The 16,265-nt window shown below is 47.0% G+C and overlaps 1 protein-coding gene across 1 annotated transcript in view; it reads left to right on the plus strand.

Annotated features, from left to right (window-relative positions):
* Nucleotides 1–4,358: 4,358 nt before the first annotated feature.
* LOC128276015 (dipeptidase 1-like) overlaps nt 4,359–16,265 on the plus strand; it is a gene marked incomplete at its 5' end in the record, with an annotated part of 16,126 nt that continues 4,219 nt past the window's right edge. Inside the window, 4 exons of the mRNA XM_053014484.1 lie at nt 4,359–4,587; nt 4,855–4,951; nt 12,922–13,054; nt 13,322–13,542. Coding sequence (XP_052870444.1) covers nt 4,359–4,587; nt 4,855–4,951; nt 12,922–13,054; nt 13,322–13,542 — 680 coding nt within the window. The remainder of the gene's footprint in view (nt 4,588–4,854; nt 4,952–12,921; nt 13,055–13,321; nt 13,543–16,265) is intronic.

Genomic DNA, 16,265 nt, shown 5'->3' on the forward strand with positions numbered 1-16,265 from the left:
CATTGTTGGAGCACCTTTCCGCCGTGATTCACACCACGAAAGGTCCGAGCGAGGCCGGGGGGTGCCGACCAACCACCATCACTAACCCCAAGAGCTGCTGCAGAAAGACCTACACGGTGGTGGTGTTCCAGTGTAGGGGTAAATTTAAATTTCGAATAAATTATTCATCGCACCCGGGCACGGGGTAGTGAGCATAAAACGCCTCTGCTTCAATCGCGCACCGGAGGAAGCGTCCGGTAAAGTCGGACTTGCTTGAACACTTCTGGGCCGTGTCCCTTCGCTGGTGGCTCCGCTTTGCGTGGCTCCGAGGAAAATTTATCACCATTCCTGAGTTGCTTTCTTTAAACAGGAGTAGCTTAGCAAACGTATCCGCCAACAGCTGAACCGACCGGGTGGGCACCTAATGGCTCCGAAGTGCCCAGCTCCAAGATCTCCAGTGACTCTGGTCCGGCCTTTGCGCCGTGAAATGTACCGAGTGCGGGGCCCTGGCCCTGTCAGCACCAGCGGCCGGCGGGCCCAGCAAACCTACAAAAACAATCTGATGCAGCAGTCGCTGATGAGGTGCTGTGGGGCCAAACCGAGGGCAGACCCGGCGGCCACGGTTGCAAGTCAAACTCGGAAGCGATCGGGGTGCGCACGGGGTAGTCGGACGTCAAAAGGACGCAAATTAACATCGTTGCAATTTAGTTTCAGCACTCGAGAGATTTGCTCTCGTCGGGCTCGGAGGTGCCGTGCCCGGCTAAGCAACGCTCGCAGCAAGTTTCGGGCGCCCGGTACCCCGGGTACTCAATGGTGTACACTTTGCGCAACAAATAAATGCTAATCAGGGTCCGGGTCCGGGTCCGGAGGCGAGGCGAATCGCTCCATCTCTTGGCGCAACGAGAGCTGATGACAGCACACAGCATGGCGCCTGGGGCGATGGATAAACTTTTACCCTATCCGCAGGAGCTAACCCCCTCAGGGGTCGGACCACGCTCCGGACGGACGCCATAATTCTTGGAACAAACAAAAACACTGAAGCTAAGCAGCGCAAAGTGCCTCAACTCTGCGGGCGCTCGCCGAAGGACGAAGGCACCGAGAACTTCTGCATTCTGGGGGGGGCATTAATTGCATTCCGTTAAACGACAATGTGTTGTGTCAGGAAAAAAAGTAAACAGTTGCTGGCAACATAAATTTTGCTTAATTTAAGCGGTTTACAAGGCGCTTCTTTTTCCCGTCGGGCGCAATTCTGAGGCTGCCGACGGGATGGTGACGCGACGAGCTGCGAAGCATATGTCCGGCGGCCCCGTGCGCCCAATTATGCTGCAGCGGAGCAACCATTTACTCATTTTTTCCCCCAACCTAAAACAACCTGATGACAGGGCCGGTCCGATGGGCAAACCAGATAAGCGACTGTGAGCTTGTACCGGAATGTGATCTGAACGGGTTCGGGTTATGTTCAAACATAAATTACATATTTAGAAAACTCAATTTTGACCTGTGCTCACGTAACTTATATTAAAACTCAAGGGTTTTTTTTATTTCGATGCGAGGCGGGAAACCTTCATAGGCACCGTTAGGAGGGCGAGAGCTCATAGCCGGTAGTGTGGGGTTACGCCAAATGTTTAAGCCCAATTTTATTACCGTTCATTTTCGTAGCTAAATAGAAATATAATAGGTAGTCTAAAAAGAAATCCATTATTTTCAAGGTAGATGTTTTTAGTGATCGAAATCTCGTGAAGTATTGATCGTACAGTTTCAAATTAAGGCTCGTTTTAAAGCTGATACTTCACACTTAAAAAGATGTTTTCACTGTTTATTGTTTGTTCCATTCGTTTGTGAGATAGAGGGTGTAAACAATGGAAATCACCATTGAGTAAATTCGGTACATTTGACAAGTTTTCTTTTAAAAACGCGAAAATTCAAGCTAGGCAGCTGAAATTTTGCACAATTTTTATGGTGCCGATACTGTAACAGCTAGCTATGTGAAATTTTGGTTTCGTTTTCTCGTTTCAGTTATTTTTTATGTTAAAACCTAGGCAGACACGTAATCGAAAACGTCGATAAAATCACAAAAATAATCAAAGTTGATCGGCATGTTAGTAATCAGAACATCGGCTAGGAGCTAAAGATCAATCATCGAACAGCTTAAAGCCATTTGCGCAAAGCTGGATTCACAAAGAAGCTCGATGTTAGGGCGTCACCCTATTTACATAAAAAAACATGATGGCCATCTGCAAAGTTTTGGTCCAACGGAATGAAATCGAACCATTTCTTAAGCCAATGGGTATTGGGGATGAGGAATGGGATACATACGACAATACTTTGTGAAAATGATCGTGGTCTAAGCGTGGTGAAGTAGCTTAACCGGTGGTCAAACCAGAACTCATGACCAGGAAGGTTCTGCTGGGTATATGGTGGGACTTGAAAGGAATCGTTTATTATGAGTTGCTTCCGTGTAGCCGAACACTAAATTCAGATCTCTACTGTCAACAACTGCACCGTTCGAAGCTAGCAATTGACCAGAAACGACCAAAATCGGCCAACGGAAGAAGTTTTCTGTTCCAACAAAACAACGAAATGTTACGCACGTCTTCAGTGACTCGCCAGAAAGTCCAGGAGCTTGGTTTGGAAGTTTTAATGCATCCGCCGTATAGTCCAGACCTTGCACTAAGCGATTGACACCTTTTTCGTGCATTACAAAATTTCCTGAGTGATGAAAAACTGAGTTCAAAAAGGATTGTGAAAATGGATTGCTCCAGTTTTTCGCCAATAACGATTAAGCCTTGCACAAAAGAGGCATTATAAGCCTATCTTTGAAAAGATAACAAATTTTCCTACAAATTGGTACATATTTGACGTAAATCGGACCATTGGAAGTATTTTAATAAAGTCAAGTACACGCAAAAATAATGAATTTCTTTTTAGACTACCTAATACTAAAAATAGCAATCCAACGAAACAAAAATATCGAAAATCGAATAAAAGGTTTTTGTTAAAATCACAAATTCCGGATACTTAATTGTCAGAAGGTATTTCTGAAAAACAAATTTCTAACAGTTTTCATAAACTTACGTATTCGTGTTCGTGTTCGATGCTCCTTGTCCAATGGGTAGAGAAAGAAAAAAGAAATAAGAAAAAAATGCAAAGGTTGGTCATTAGGTTGGTCTAAAAGTTTGTTTTCGGCAGGAGATACTGATCCAAACACCAGCTCTTTATCGGTCGTATGACCATTTCTCGTCAATTTTTGACTTCAAAATGTCGCTTGATTACAGTCGTATTTGTTTTTACTTTTATTCCTTCATAGTAACTGTTTCGTTCATTTATCAGTACCTACGCCGGTTATCGGCTTCTGTTTGTGACTTGTCAGTCGTGATAAGTTGAGCTACTAAATAGTTCCAAGTTAGGCCTTTAAGCTGTCAGCCTAATTGACACCCCTTATGTCATGAATAAATAAATCAAAATTGGAAGTCTAAGGCGAAACCTCGTTCAAATCACAATTGGAACGTTAACCTAATTGAAAACGGATCCCAATAATGTTGATGGATTAAGGGAAGTGGGTCACATGTTGTATTGAATTAACATTAAGTTTCCTAAATGTTTCGTTGCGTTTCGAAAAAAACACATTGACTGATTTATAATGCCGTTTGCTAATATCAAAACGTACAGACCAAAGTTATCGTTCTGGGGCTGCTTAGGATTACTTAAAAACCTCTTCATTAGGTCACCAAATTAAATCATAATATTAGCTTCAAGCTTAAAATCGGAACGGAGCAACATCTCTTGGAAATGTCTCCGCTGCAGTGGAAGCAGTGTCTTCGCTTGGAAAATTAATATGCCTGACTTGAGCTTCACATTCTTGGAAGCCAAAAACGATCAACGCAAAACTACGCTAATTGTAAATGGGGCAATCCCCGCAACCTTCCGCAACCAGAATGAAGCGATTCCATCATTTAAAGGTAGTAATTTCTAAAGAACGCAAATCAAATTATAATTATCAACGCTCCTCACGAAGCGATCCGTCTTGCAGCACCGAACCTGAAAACGGCGACTACAATGGCTGGCCCGTGTAAAATGGCTGCCGACCCTTAGAAGATGGTTATAAATTGAGTACATTATAATTATACCCGCTCATTCTGCCTTAATTACAAGCACCCACTGCCAAGTGCTTGGCCGGCTCGCAAATCATTTTAATTGGATGCTTTTTCTTGCTCCACCGGGCCCGGCCCGGGGATAAATATGTATTTCCTACACTATCATTTCACTGTTTCGTTCGAGTCAAAGCCAACCACAACCAGGACACCGCATGGGGGGAAAACCATCGGGAAAAAAAACTAATCAAAAACCGGTCCATTTTCTCTCTCCCACAAACAACGCAGAGTGGGACCTTCCGTCGAGACAGTGGCTGGCGGTGACCTCGATCCTGCTGATAGCCGGTGCGGCCGGCGTTGCCGTGCCGCTGGCGCTGAAGGTTTCCACCGGGGCGCCGCTCGAGGAGCGGCTGCAGGTGGCCACGCAGCTGCTCGACACAGTGCCTTTAATCGATGGCCACAACGATCTGCCGTGGAACATACGGAAGTTCCTCCACAATCAGCTGAACGAGTTTCGGTAAGTTTTTCGGCCACACACGGGGGGCAAGCGGTTCCAGGAAGGACATCCCCGGGGCCGGGGATATTGCGTGCCGGGGAAGGCACCGCAGAACGCTTTGATGTGTGGTGTTCCATTGTCTGACGTTCCTAGCGGCACGGCACGGAACAAGTTCAATTAGCAACTTTTTCAATTTACCTTGACATTCTTCGACTTCATGCACTGGCGCCTCCTGCTCTAATGTCTGCCACCCGCGCGCGCGGTGGTTCCATTTTCTCCCGTCGACAGGTTTGACGATGATCTCAAGTCGATTCTGCCCTGGTCGAAGAGTGCCTGGAGTCACACGGACCTGCAGCGCCTCAAACGGGGCCGCATAGCGGCACAGGTAAGCCACTCGCCGGTGCCACGTAAACCTTTTAGCGCAATTAACTCACTGCCTGCCTCACTGTGAACTTTGTCCCGGTGGCCGATTCCCCTCAAGTTCGCCACCAAACATCCAACACGCCTGCCCAAAAAGGGGTCCCCGAGTCTATTGTACTTCCGGTCCGGTCGCCGTTGTTTGTGTGCGTAAGCGCACACTTTACCCGGTCCGTTTTTTAATCAACCAACAGCTCCCCAACAACTTGAGCGGTTTTCCATCGCCCACCGCCCACCACCGTGGGCGGAAAAACTTTCCATTCAATCACCCGAAAACCGCACAACTTTTCCGATGACCCTTCAAACACGGCCCGGTCCGGGTACTTGAAGCGCGATGAAGAGTTTACTTTCTTTGCCCATTTTTTCCCTACTTTCTACACCCGCAGAGAGCAAGTGAGACAGCGCGAGACGCAGGGAGAGAGAGAGAGAGAGAGACTTACACAAATGTTGCTTGAGGTCCATGTTTTCGATGAACTTCCGATCCGTCCACAGGGGGGGTGAACGACTGCTGGGTGTGGGCATCCGCCAACATCAGGCGGTGGCCGTGGAAATTGAATTCCGCCTCTGCTCGCTTCCTTCAATTAGGACGAGGTCTTTGGAGTCTTGGAAACTTTACACCCACTCCAATCGGTCCGTGCCGGTGCTTCTCAAGAGCCTTCTCGGTCCTATGGTCCACTTTTGCTAGTTTGGCTGCCCCCCAAAATAGTTCGCGCCATCGGTCGGTGAAGCTGTGACATCGGAAAGGACCCCCCCACCAAGGAGGTGACCAAGGAGGTCCGGGAGGAGATGATTGTGCCGGAAGCCAAACAAGGCCAACGGTTTTGGGACTTTCGGTTTCGGGTTCGAACAAGCATCGTCCGGGCTCCGGTGTGGCTCCGGGCGAGTCTGGCGACGACGTGTCGTGTCGGGCAGCAAAACAAAGACGTAACAATTGAAGACAAACAGACCGCGATGAGGAACCGGATAGAATTTGCTGTAAAAGAATCACACAGCCAACGGGAAGTAAGAGATCGACCGGTTCGTAAAACTCCTTGCCATGTTTAATAGACCAGTGGTTCCGCTGTGCGCAAAATAATGGCCCGCCCCGAGCTGATCAATCCCGCCCGGAACATTGTACGTTTTATGCTCGGCGAGCAAAATTTATGTACCTCCAGGCACCTCTCGCCAAGCGGCCACCCCAAACGGGCTCTATAATCGTACTCATTTTCTATTCTATTGAGCATTTAAAAAATGCATAATCAAGCGAACATTTCAGCGCGATGAATTGATTTCGCCTGGTCGCCAGGGTCCAACCAAACTCCGCTCAACATAAACGCGCCAAATCTGATCCCGAAACGGCCCAACGAGCCGGGGCAGGCTGACCTTTGCGGTACACCGAAAGGGGCACGGTTTCGGGGAGGCGGAGCCGAAACAGCACATCGCATTACGACCTTTCTGCGCGCCACCTTGGAACCCGGAGCTTTCGCTTCCTTCTTTTGGAGTTATTAATATACTTTAGAGAGCCATTAAACTTTATACCGATCAACGGTCCAGTAGCGAACGGATCCGCCAGCACTTTTCCGCTCTCTTTCTCTCTCGTTCTATACTGTTAATGGATGTGCACGTATTCGCGTTAAAATTCCAATCACGGGTTCACGGTGGGATCCTTCCGCGGGCCACGTCATAAACGGGGCCGACACTGCGTTTGTGGCGCAGCTGCCATTATTTGTAATTGAAATGAGCGGCATGAACACACACACTCTGGCGACCGTCGAATCCACAGAATAACCCCGTCGGTCGCTCCCAGAAGCTATAAAAGCGGGACTTTCAATTTACATTCCTAGAAGTATGACCGATACCGACATTCGTCCGCGTGCCACGCAATCAATTTCCACGACCCGCTCGGGCAGAGCAGTCCTTTTGATCCGGAACAATCGATTTCGGCAGACCGAGAGCGCAATTTCAGTTTTACACTGTTTTGCAGCATTGGGCAGGCTTGGTTTGATGCTTCAGGACGCTCTTCAAATCGCATCAAAGGCTCAACAACTTCTGTTGTTGATACATTAAGTTGTTTCATATTGGTTATAAATGGTCGGCAAATTTTAGCACATGATTTAGGAGTTCTAGGAATTTGGGATCTAGGGGTGTGTTATTTTGAAGAGCAGAATGAACCGCAATAAACGATTTAACACTTCATTCCGTGCACACAAAATCCCTTTGAATGTCCCAGACGCTATTCTGATGGACTTTTCTATATAAACAGAACCTGAACCAGTTTTGCCATGGCGGACCAAAAAACACGGCATTCTGCTCGTATTTCGATCAATGCATGGTTCATATTGATCACTTGTTGTCAGTGACGATCTTAATTAACGGTTTCACCAGGTTTTAGGATCATGTGATGCATCACACCTTTCTGGAGTCCCTGGAAAGCCCTTTTTTGGAGTCTTCCGACTTCCGGCTCTTTGCTTGTTAAGTAAAAATCGCCATTTTGAAATTTTTGAAACCACTCAAAGCACTGCGGTCTTCCAAAAACAAGCTTCGACAATCATTTGATTGAATTCGGTAGCAGTTTGCTTCAACAGGTAGCAGAAAGTCAACGATCCCCGCAAAACACCATTTTCACGCACAAAAGTCGACATGGTCTAACCCTTTCAAAGATCGGTTGCAAACTAAATTATTATTTTTTTCGACCTGAAATCCTTTGCCTGATGTCGAAACAAGGTAATGTTGCAAAAAAAGCAAAACTAGGAGGACCAAATTGACAGGTAGAGCCATCTGTTTATCATTCCGATTCTCAAGGTATAGACCTGGTATGTCTATAAAAATGACTGTCGGTTTGTATGTTTGTCCTTTCTACTGCGCTGGCGATTGTCAGAGGGGCTTCAGAGTTGGAAAAATTCAAGAACACAAGAGAGCATCAGAACGGAGGTAGAATTAATCATGGGGACGCCTTGAGTCGAGCAGGGAAAACGGATCTGGCTGCCATAATAATTTACACGTTATTTAAATCGCCTTCAAAACATTTTATTAGTGGCAAAGACCTTCGTCGATTTTCAGTCGACCTTCCTTCGAACCATATGTCCGTCGTGCGTCATAAATAGAACCAAAAATCTGGCAACATTACTTACTGACTAACACTTACTTATTTGTAATTTTACCCCTTTCGGTACGAAGACCGATCGGGACAGCCCCCAATTTCCTCAAAATCGCAGTGACTTTGAACGTTGTTCCTGGTCTCATGAGACTTATGAAGGGGTGTCGATCGAGATCAAATTGGAGCAAGAATCTCAGCATAAAAAAATATGTTTAACTTAACGTTGACAAACTCCGAGTTCTGCAACCACAAAAAAAAACAGATTGACACGAACTTTGCCATAAAAATGCCCTCTTCTAAAACACATTTTCCGTCGAACGCAGATCTCGGTACACGCCCCCGAGCTGCCGGCACGTTTGACACCCTGAAACCCACGTCAGGATCGTGAACCTTGCCCCTTGTACATTTCTCTCAAAATACCAGCTTTCTCTAACCCGGCTGTGGGGAGCCGTCCCTAGGCGTCGATGGCGTTTCATTAGGGACCCGGTGCTACTCGGCAGCGCATTTCATTAGCAAAGTGTCAGGAAGCGGAAAATATATCTGAACTACGTGTTCCGTTTCGCGCGTCGGCTGTTCATTAAATTGTGCCCCTAAATAACTCGCCGGGTGCCCGGGTGGCCCCTAATCCCGATTTAATAGAACTTTCGCGACGCCCGAAAATCAATAGTCGCAGCAGTCCCAATGTTGGCACAATTTGTCGTTACGTCAGCCCGAACGGGCCTTCATTTTGTGCTTTACGTTTGCGTCGGTGCTATTTTATTTTTAGGTACGAATCGTCCACCGATTCTCACTTTGATTAACCGTTTTGTTGAAACCATTCCGAGCTCTGATTATTGTTGTTGCCGGGTTTGTTTTTTCCTGCCCCCTCATGCCGGTAACCGGACCGGCCTTTGCAGCACGATCAAAGGCTCTCGAGCGGAAACCCCGTTCACGCGTACGCACTGAAGGGGCGGGCAATACTTTCTATTTTCTAACTTCTACCTTTTTTCACGCCCTCCAATTTCCATGGCGAAAATAATTTATCTAAACCTTATCAAAATCAACGGGAAAAGGGAAAAACGGAAACCTCCGTGACAAGAACGTACCACACGCGAGCGCTAGAGAACCGGCGTGAACAGAGTGTATTAAAACTGGTGTTGGGCGGTCGTCGAAAGGGACGAAGGACGACGGAAAATGCAGAAACAATCTTGGCCACTTTTTCTCCCGGTGCTACCCGCTGAACGGCGGCGATGGTTGTTGATTGAAAAATAATGTAAATTAATCTCGATCTCCGTAAGAAGCTTATCGGCACGCAGCGGGCGCAATAAAGCCCCAGGACGAGCGCGGCGAGAGAAAATGGAATCCATTGCAAATGGCAGGGGCGCGCGCCATCTTTCATCGAGCTCTCGAGGTCCGGGAGCTTGGTTGCAAATTACCCCGGGTCCGGTGGCTTCAGCGCCGTCGGAACCGGAAGTACGCGCACGCACCCACTCACCATCGACGCGCCTGCGACTGTAAAGCAATTTCCCGCCGGACCAATTCATGCCGCTTCGGGAGAAAAGGGAAAAGGGCCGTTGTCCCACGCGGCTCGTTGCAGGAGGCTGCAGGTTCTGCTCACTTTTTCCAAGGCTACCGCGGATGAAACTGTTAATGTTGCTGCGTCCTCCATCTCGATCTCTCTCTCCCGCGGGACCCGCGCCAAAAACATCGCGTACCCGGAACGCATTCAATTAATTTGATAACGTTAACCTTCGCTGGAAATGACCTAGCCGTTCCCACCTAATCGGGTCTCGCGCCATTAATGGGCCAATGGGCCACTGGGTGGCCGCAGGTTGAGGCCACGGATTCATCTTACGCTCTTAGGCGGCCCAGGCTCGCCGCGTAAGAAGCCCATTTACGCAAAGCGCGGCGCTCCAATCGAGCGGCACTGAGTTGGCCAGAGAAAAGCGCAGAGAGAGCAAAAGAGAGCAAAAACCGGTGCGGTAAAGGTAAATTAATTTTTTTGTTCCACCGGCCACTCCAGTTTTTCTTTTCCGCTGTGATATGGGCCACCTTCCGGTGGGCAAAAAATTATTTTCTCACTTCCTAGTACCCAGGAGCCCGTGAAGGTGAGCCTCTCGGGAATTACCGACACGCCGTCAGTTAGGGTCACGAGATCAATTGTGAAGGTTTTGGGTCGGGTCGGTGTGTTTTGCTACTCTCAGCATTAGTTCTAAACTGAGCTCATTTTGCTCATCGATTAGCACGGCACTCTGTCAGACTTTACAAGCTTTATTTTATGGTCCGGCCGTTGCACAACAACTGTCGTTCATTACGCACCCTTTCATTTTAACAGTTTCATAGATTTTTTCTGATGTCAGACACAAAAAAACGAAAAATGCGCAAATTCTGAAGACGATAACAAAATTTTTACTTCTGTAAATTGTACTCAAAAGAGCCACCGTACATATGAACACTATTAACACCACATTAATACAGCATCGTATACCATTAATGACCATCACAGACTAACTTCTTTTATATTTTGCCAAAAAAATGCTATTGTTGTATTTCATTCACAGTTCAAAACGAGTCGTAAATTAATCCTCGATAGATCATTACACAAGTAAAATGGTGTAATAAGACTACTCAGCAATAATTTGATTTTAATTCTTTCGTCGAAGTTCTTAAAATTGTCTTAAATATTGCGCAATTGTTGTATTGTCATTGGTTATAAACGCTCTTAAAGGTTCTCAAATATCAATCGTTCAAATATCGATATTCCAGTATCAGTTTAAAATCCCCTTAATATGAACAAAAGCACTGGTTAGGCTGATATACCACGAAGAGTTAGATGAACTCCTTCCATTTCCAAGTGGCTTTAACCTGTCGACCACGTGACCAGAACAAAATTTCAATGTAGCGTCCTCGACATAACATTATCAACAACCCATAAGCCGAACCGTTTGTAATGTTTGCTACCGGAAAACAAATATTCACATGCTAACAGATCTGATGATTTTATTTTAAAAAAGCAATTTTAGATCGCCGGATCTGAAAGATCGCCTTATCAAACTAATTGCAGAGTTCGAATGACTGTATTAAATAACGTAGTCCCAAAGACGGAAATGAGGTCATCGCCTTTCGATCCCTATGCTATGCGCTAATACACCAATAGCCCAGACCAATATGTCTGATCCATTCTCCATTCGGCGCGTATCTCCCATATCGACTGTGAACGGTGTCCATGGATCTCTTGAGTTTACCGAATAGCCAGTAATTACATGCGGAAAAATATGGGTCGAGTTTAGGTCGAAATGATCACAAAAATGTGATGCAAAACCATCACGAGGAAGTTGAACCACGAATTGTCTCTGTATAAATCCTAATCCTGAAATAGTATTCTTGGACAACAGTTGGGCCAGTTCGAAGGAATTTATCATGCACCACAGCACGATAATCAAAGACAACTCTAGACAACTAAAAACTCGCTGAAGAGAAATTCAGGATAATTCTTGCGTAAAGAGTCTTTGATTTAAACAAAAGATTTGTAGAACATTTTAATGTAACACATTGGAAAACCCAAAAACCGTTCAACTTTCAATCAAATCAACCAAACTGCAACAGTATTTTGAAGGTGGCAATAAAGTAGTGCAATTTAAATCCAATGTTGTAAATTGCATTTAAGCTACAATCTGCGTAAAATTATCTCTAAAAAGTACCCGAAACTCGCACCAACAAACCTCAAGCAGGTCGAATGCGATAGTTTAATCTCCAAATGGTTTTCGGTTCGCTTTTCATCGCAAACTTAAACAAACACACCCGGAAACGGAACCACGGGAAAGAAGTAATGGAATCCTTGGCCCCAATTCCAGCACTAGGTTATCGAGCGTTTACTGCCTCGCCATAAAAAGAAAACAGAAGTAGAAGTAAAACTAAATCCTTTCGGATACTCGCCACAATGGATACGGACGAAAGGGCTACCAGGGGCCATAAGAGAGAATTACTTTCATTTACTCTTCATCGGCAAACACCTGGCCGGTCCCTGGCGGTATCTAATCTACTTAAAGTACTACTTCCGGCCAGGTAATGATAGTTATCGGCAGTCCAACAAAAGAAAACTGTAATTTCCTGAAGCATCCGGAGCGGAGACCAGACATTGTTCGTGCACCTCCGCCCGCACTCTCTCTTTCTCCCGCCATCGTCTCGTCCCCCCGGTTGGGTGATAACGAATTAATGAGCGTGAAACATTCGTCCAGACACTTCCGCCATTACCAGCACAAACAAAGCCTCCGGTTCCTCCTCCGGGTTGACGGGTGTTTGGTCAACCCAAGCCAAACAATGCGCGATCTAATGAAATGACAACATCGGTTGGCCGGGGTCTCTATGATCACTAATTAGCTTAAAACGGTTCCCGCTCCCGCCGTGGCCCGCTGCCAGCGCCAGCCATGGAATGTGTAATTCAATTTCCAACCAAACCGAACCGAGCCCTCAGCCTGACATCGATTAGCCTGATCGTGGAGCCCGCCAGATAATGGGTCGTAAAAAACGGATACGCCAATTACCGCGGGTCGAAGCCGATCGAAGCCCCGGCACGGCGGGCTCAAAGGTGTCGCCGTCGCGCCGACGATCGACGCCCGACGGCAGAAGCGGCGAAAAAAAATGGGATAATTAATGGAATTGATTTTTCATTTCCTTCCCGACCGCGATGGGGTGCTTGGACACGCTTCTGGAACAGCTCATCCCGCGCAACCTGGGCGGACATAATCGCTGCTGGAAAATCTCTTCACCGTCCACCGAACCTCCCTTACACCAATTCAACTCCCATTTCTCACACTAATGGTGCCGTTCCTGCGCTTGCCGGTTGCCTCTATCTCTTGGTCCGTATGCTTCTTTCGCTTCAGTTTTGGGCGGCCTACGTTCCGTGCGAGGCGCAGCATAAGGATGCGGTTCAGATCACGCTCGAGCAGATAGACGTAATTAAAAGACTGACAGAACGCTACTCGCCGCATCTGACGTCGTGTGCCTCGGTGTTTGGTAAGTACCGCCGCTGGGTCCCAAACCAACGGACGTTAAATGAAGTAGCCATTTCCCAAGAGCGCATCTTATAGATTTTCAGTTTGGGGGTACACCACGCTAAATGGTCAGATTGAAAGTGGTCCCAAGAGCGGTTTGCACTGTTACGCTGGACCACAGGGTCACAGATGTAAACGGCTCCAACTGACGCATCGCAAACCAGTGGCCCATATGAAATTGACATTAATTATTGTACACCCTTTCGCCCATCCTCTACTTCCCGCACAGATATTGTACAAGCACACAAAAACCGTCAAATGTGTTCATTAATCGGTGTCGAGGGTGGCCACTCGCTCGGCGGCTCGCTCGGTGTCCTGCGGATCTACTACGCGCTGGGCGTACGCTACATGACGCTCACGTCCACCTGTCACACGCCCTGGGCCGACTCGAGCAACGCGGATGCCCCGAAATATGATGTCCGGCACGGGGGCCTAACTGCCTACGGCAAGGTAATTTCCTATTTGTGTTATTGCTTTTCGAAGTGCTTCCCGACGGCGGACCACGGACAGGCTGGACGCTACCGGACGGGGCCGGCAGAAATAGGATTTCTTTCCCAGCGCATCCCGGGCCCACCGTTTAGTGCAGCGAAAAAGGTGAAGCTAGTCGACGCCCGGGTCGGTACCTTTTCCCTAATCCGTGGTCCCTGGACACTAGCTGCTGCTGCTGCTGCTGCGGTGCTTGTCGGCGCCCGGACCATAAAAGATAATTAAGAGATTACTCACGGCCGAACTGGTTATCTAGTACTGTGCCGTCGCCATCGCCATTCACCTGGCGCACGGATGCACAGAGCACAGCCGCTTTTGTGGAGGTCAGGCGGCCCCCTGGTCTGGGCGGCCGTCGACATCATAACGTCGGCGACCGTTAGGTCCACTCGGACGCCACACGCACCTGTCGGTGAAGGTACGCGATGTACTCGGATCGTGACCACAAAGCGCCGGTTTAATCACGTAGACTCCGTATAGACTGGACTAACTGCCTGCGGACTGCCCGTGTAGATCGCTGGAACCATTACCTGGCCGCAGGGAGGAGGCCGCATGGCCATGGCACCACACACCATCTGCACACCCCACCGCACAAGGCGAACGTGTTCCGCTCGTAGGAGCAAAAATTTCAATTTCAATCGCACAAAATCAATGACCGAAAAAGCACACTGTGCTGCGATGCTCCTTTCGCACGATGCCATTTCGATGGCAGATAGGCTGTGTGGGTAGCGCTCAAGTGCCGAGGAATGACGGCTTTGCGTAAATCATTCTTGATGCCAGACGCATCAAGAGAATTATGATCCCCCGAACCACATTTTATCAATTAAACTGCCAAAGGAGCACGAATCGTGGTAGGACGTGCTGCTCGCTGGGCAGTCCACGTTTCATGCCTCTAGAACTGCATTAGGAGCCAATTTTGTGCTTAATGCCTTAATAGTTAGGTGATATGCTAAATTGAGCCCTGAAATGCAAACCTGGAGAAAACGGAGAGCTAGACATTCCAATCACACTAAGAGAGGACAACGGATGACTCGTATTGTTTACATAAATTACGGATCCTTGATAAATAAGCAAGTGATTCCACTCATCGGCTCAATCCATCGAATTTATCGTTTTCAATAAGCACGCCATTAACACGGGCACACCCAGGGCAGGCCAATGTGGACGCGTCGAAAAGTGTCGGGCTAGTCGTGAAAACACGTTCCCCCGAGACACGGACAAGCTGAAGCTCACGTAAATCTTCGATTATTTCGCCTTTGGTCGAAGCGCACAGAGTTTGCGTTTATCAAAAGCACCTTATCTTAAGACAGGCGGTTGGCTTTTTCACAACTTCAAAAACCCTTCCCAACCAGAAGTGGCGGGTTTGGCCTAGCGAGCATGTGGCAGCTAATTTATAATGCTTTGTTATGCGGGCAGCACTGAATAAACAAGATCGAATTACCGGTCAGATTGATGAGTAAATAGGCGAACTCGTAATTAATTATGTTGGCCCAAGTTGGCCACAGAATCCGCACACAACACATGCCGTTGATTGGCCGATAGATCAGTCAATGCGAAGCGGACCAATTAATTTTGGCTGAGAAAATTTCCTTTTTGTTAGGGAAAGGATTCTACTCTAATCCGTCTGATTGAAGTAGTTTCATAGCACAATTTTCGTAGTTAATTTCGATTATAATTGTGATTCGCCAATCAAGCATTTTAACTTTTCAATTGTAAAACACCGATCATTTTTTTACAAGAAAGATATTATTTTACGTTGCTGGCGTAAAGAAATTATTGTTACCAAAAGTAGCACAAGTGCCACGCGCCTCCTTTTCCAACGTGCCTCTTTTCACCCATGGCCATGGAATATAGAAGTATCTTAGAAACAATTTATGTTATGAAATCCCCACACTACAGCACTGCAATACAACTGGCCAGTACCCTGGACGTAAGCTGCTCGCCTTGTTGGGAACAGAAAATTCCTTAAAACCATTCAGCTCCCACCGAAAGGCACAAAACGATGCGTTTATCAAAGCAAAACACCACTCGAGCGACGAGCACGTGTTCGTGGGCCGCTTCCAGTTGGAAAAGCGTGTTCGCGTAATGAAAATTTATTCGCTCTCTTTACCCAACATTCCTCCGGAAATGGGATTCTTTCATTTCAGTGCAGTTATATTCGCCTAAAATAGCAGAAACATTACAGTGCGTCGGCAGGCGACGGTGCCCAGTTTCTGGGCATACAAAATGTAGAAGGACTGCAAAGCTCTGACAAAACACTTTTCAGCTTCGGTTAAATGCTAACTTAATTATACAACCCAAGGAAACTGGGTTCCACAGTGCTTAGCACGGGACTCCAAACTAAACCTTGATGGACCCATTCTAATGAGATAATTTTCTGACTCGACAATAGGAATACACAATTAGGGCGCACTTTAAATGTGAGTTGTAAGCTCGGGACTAACTTGAAGGTTGGCATAATTTCGCCAAAACATTTCATTGTAACGCTACAATACGTCAATACGCACGGCACGCTAAACGAATGTAGAATGAAGGAGCAATATATTTTAAATATTAAATATAGACCCACGAAGCAACGAAGTTCCGGTCGCCTGTTGCCATCCCTGTGTGGCACACAAAGTTTAGCTACGGGGCACTTCAGCTACAACAACCGTAACGCGTTCATTCATTGAAACAAATTGAAACGACCA

The sequence above is a fragment of the Anopheles cruzii genome, unplaced genomic scaffold (genome assembly GCF_943734635.1).
Source record: "Anopheles cruzii unplaced genomic scaffold, idAnoCruzAS_RS32_06 scaffold00307_ctg1, whole genome shotgun sequence".
In the NCBI taxonomy this organism is placed as follows: Eukaryota; Metazoa; Arthropoda; class Insecta; order Diptera; family Culicidae; genus Anopheles; species Anopheles cruzii.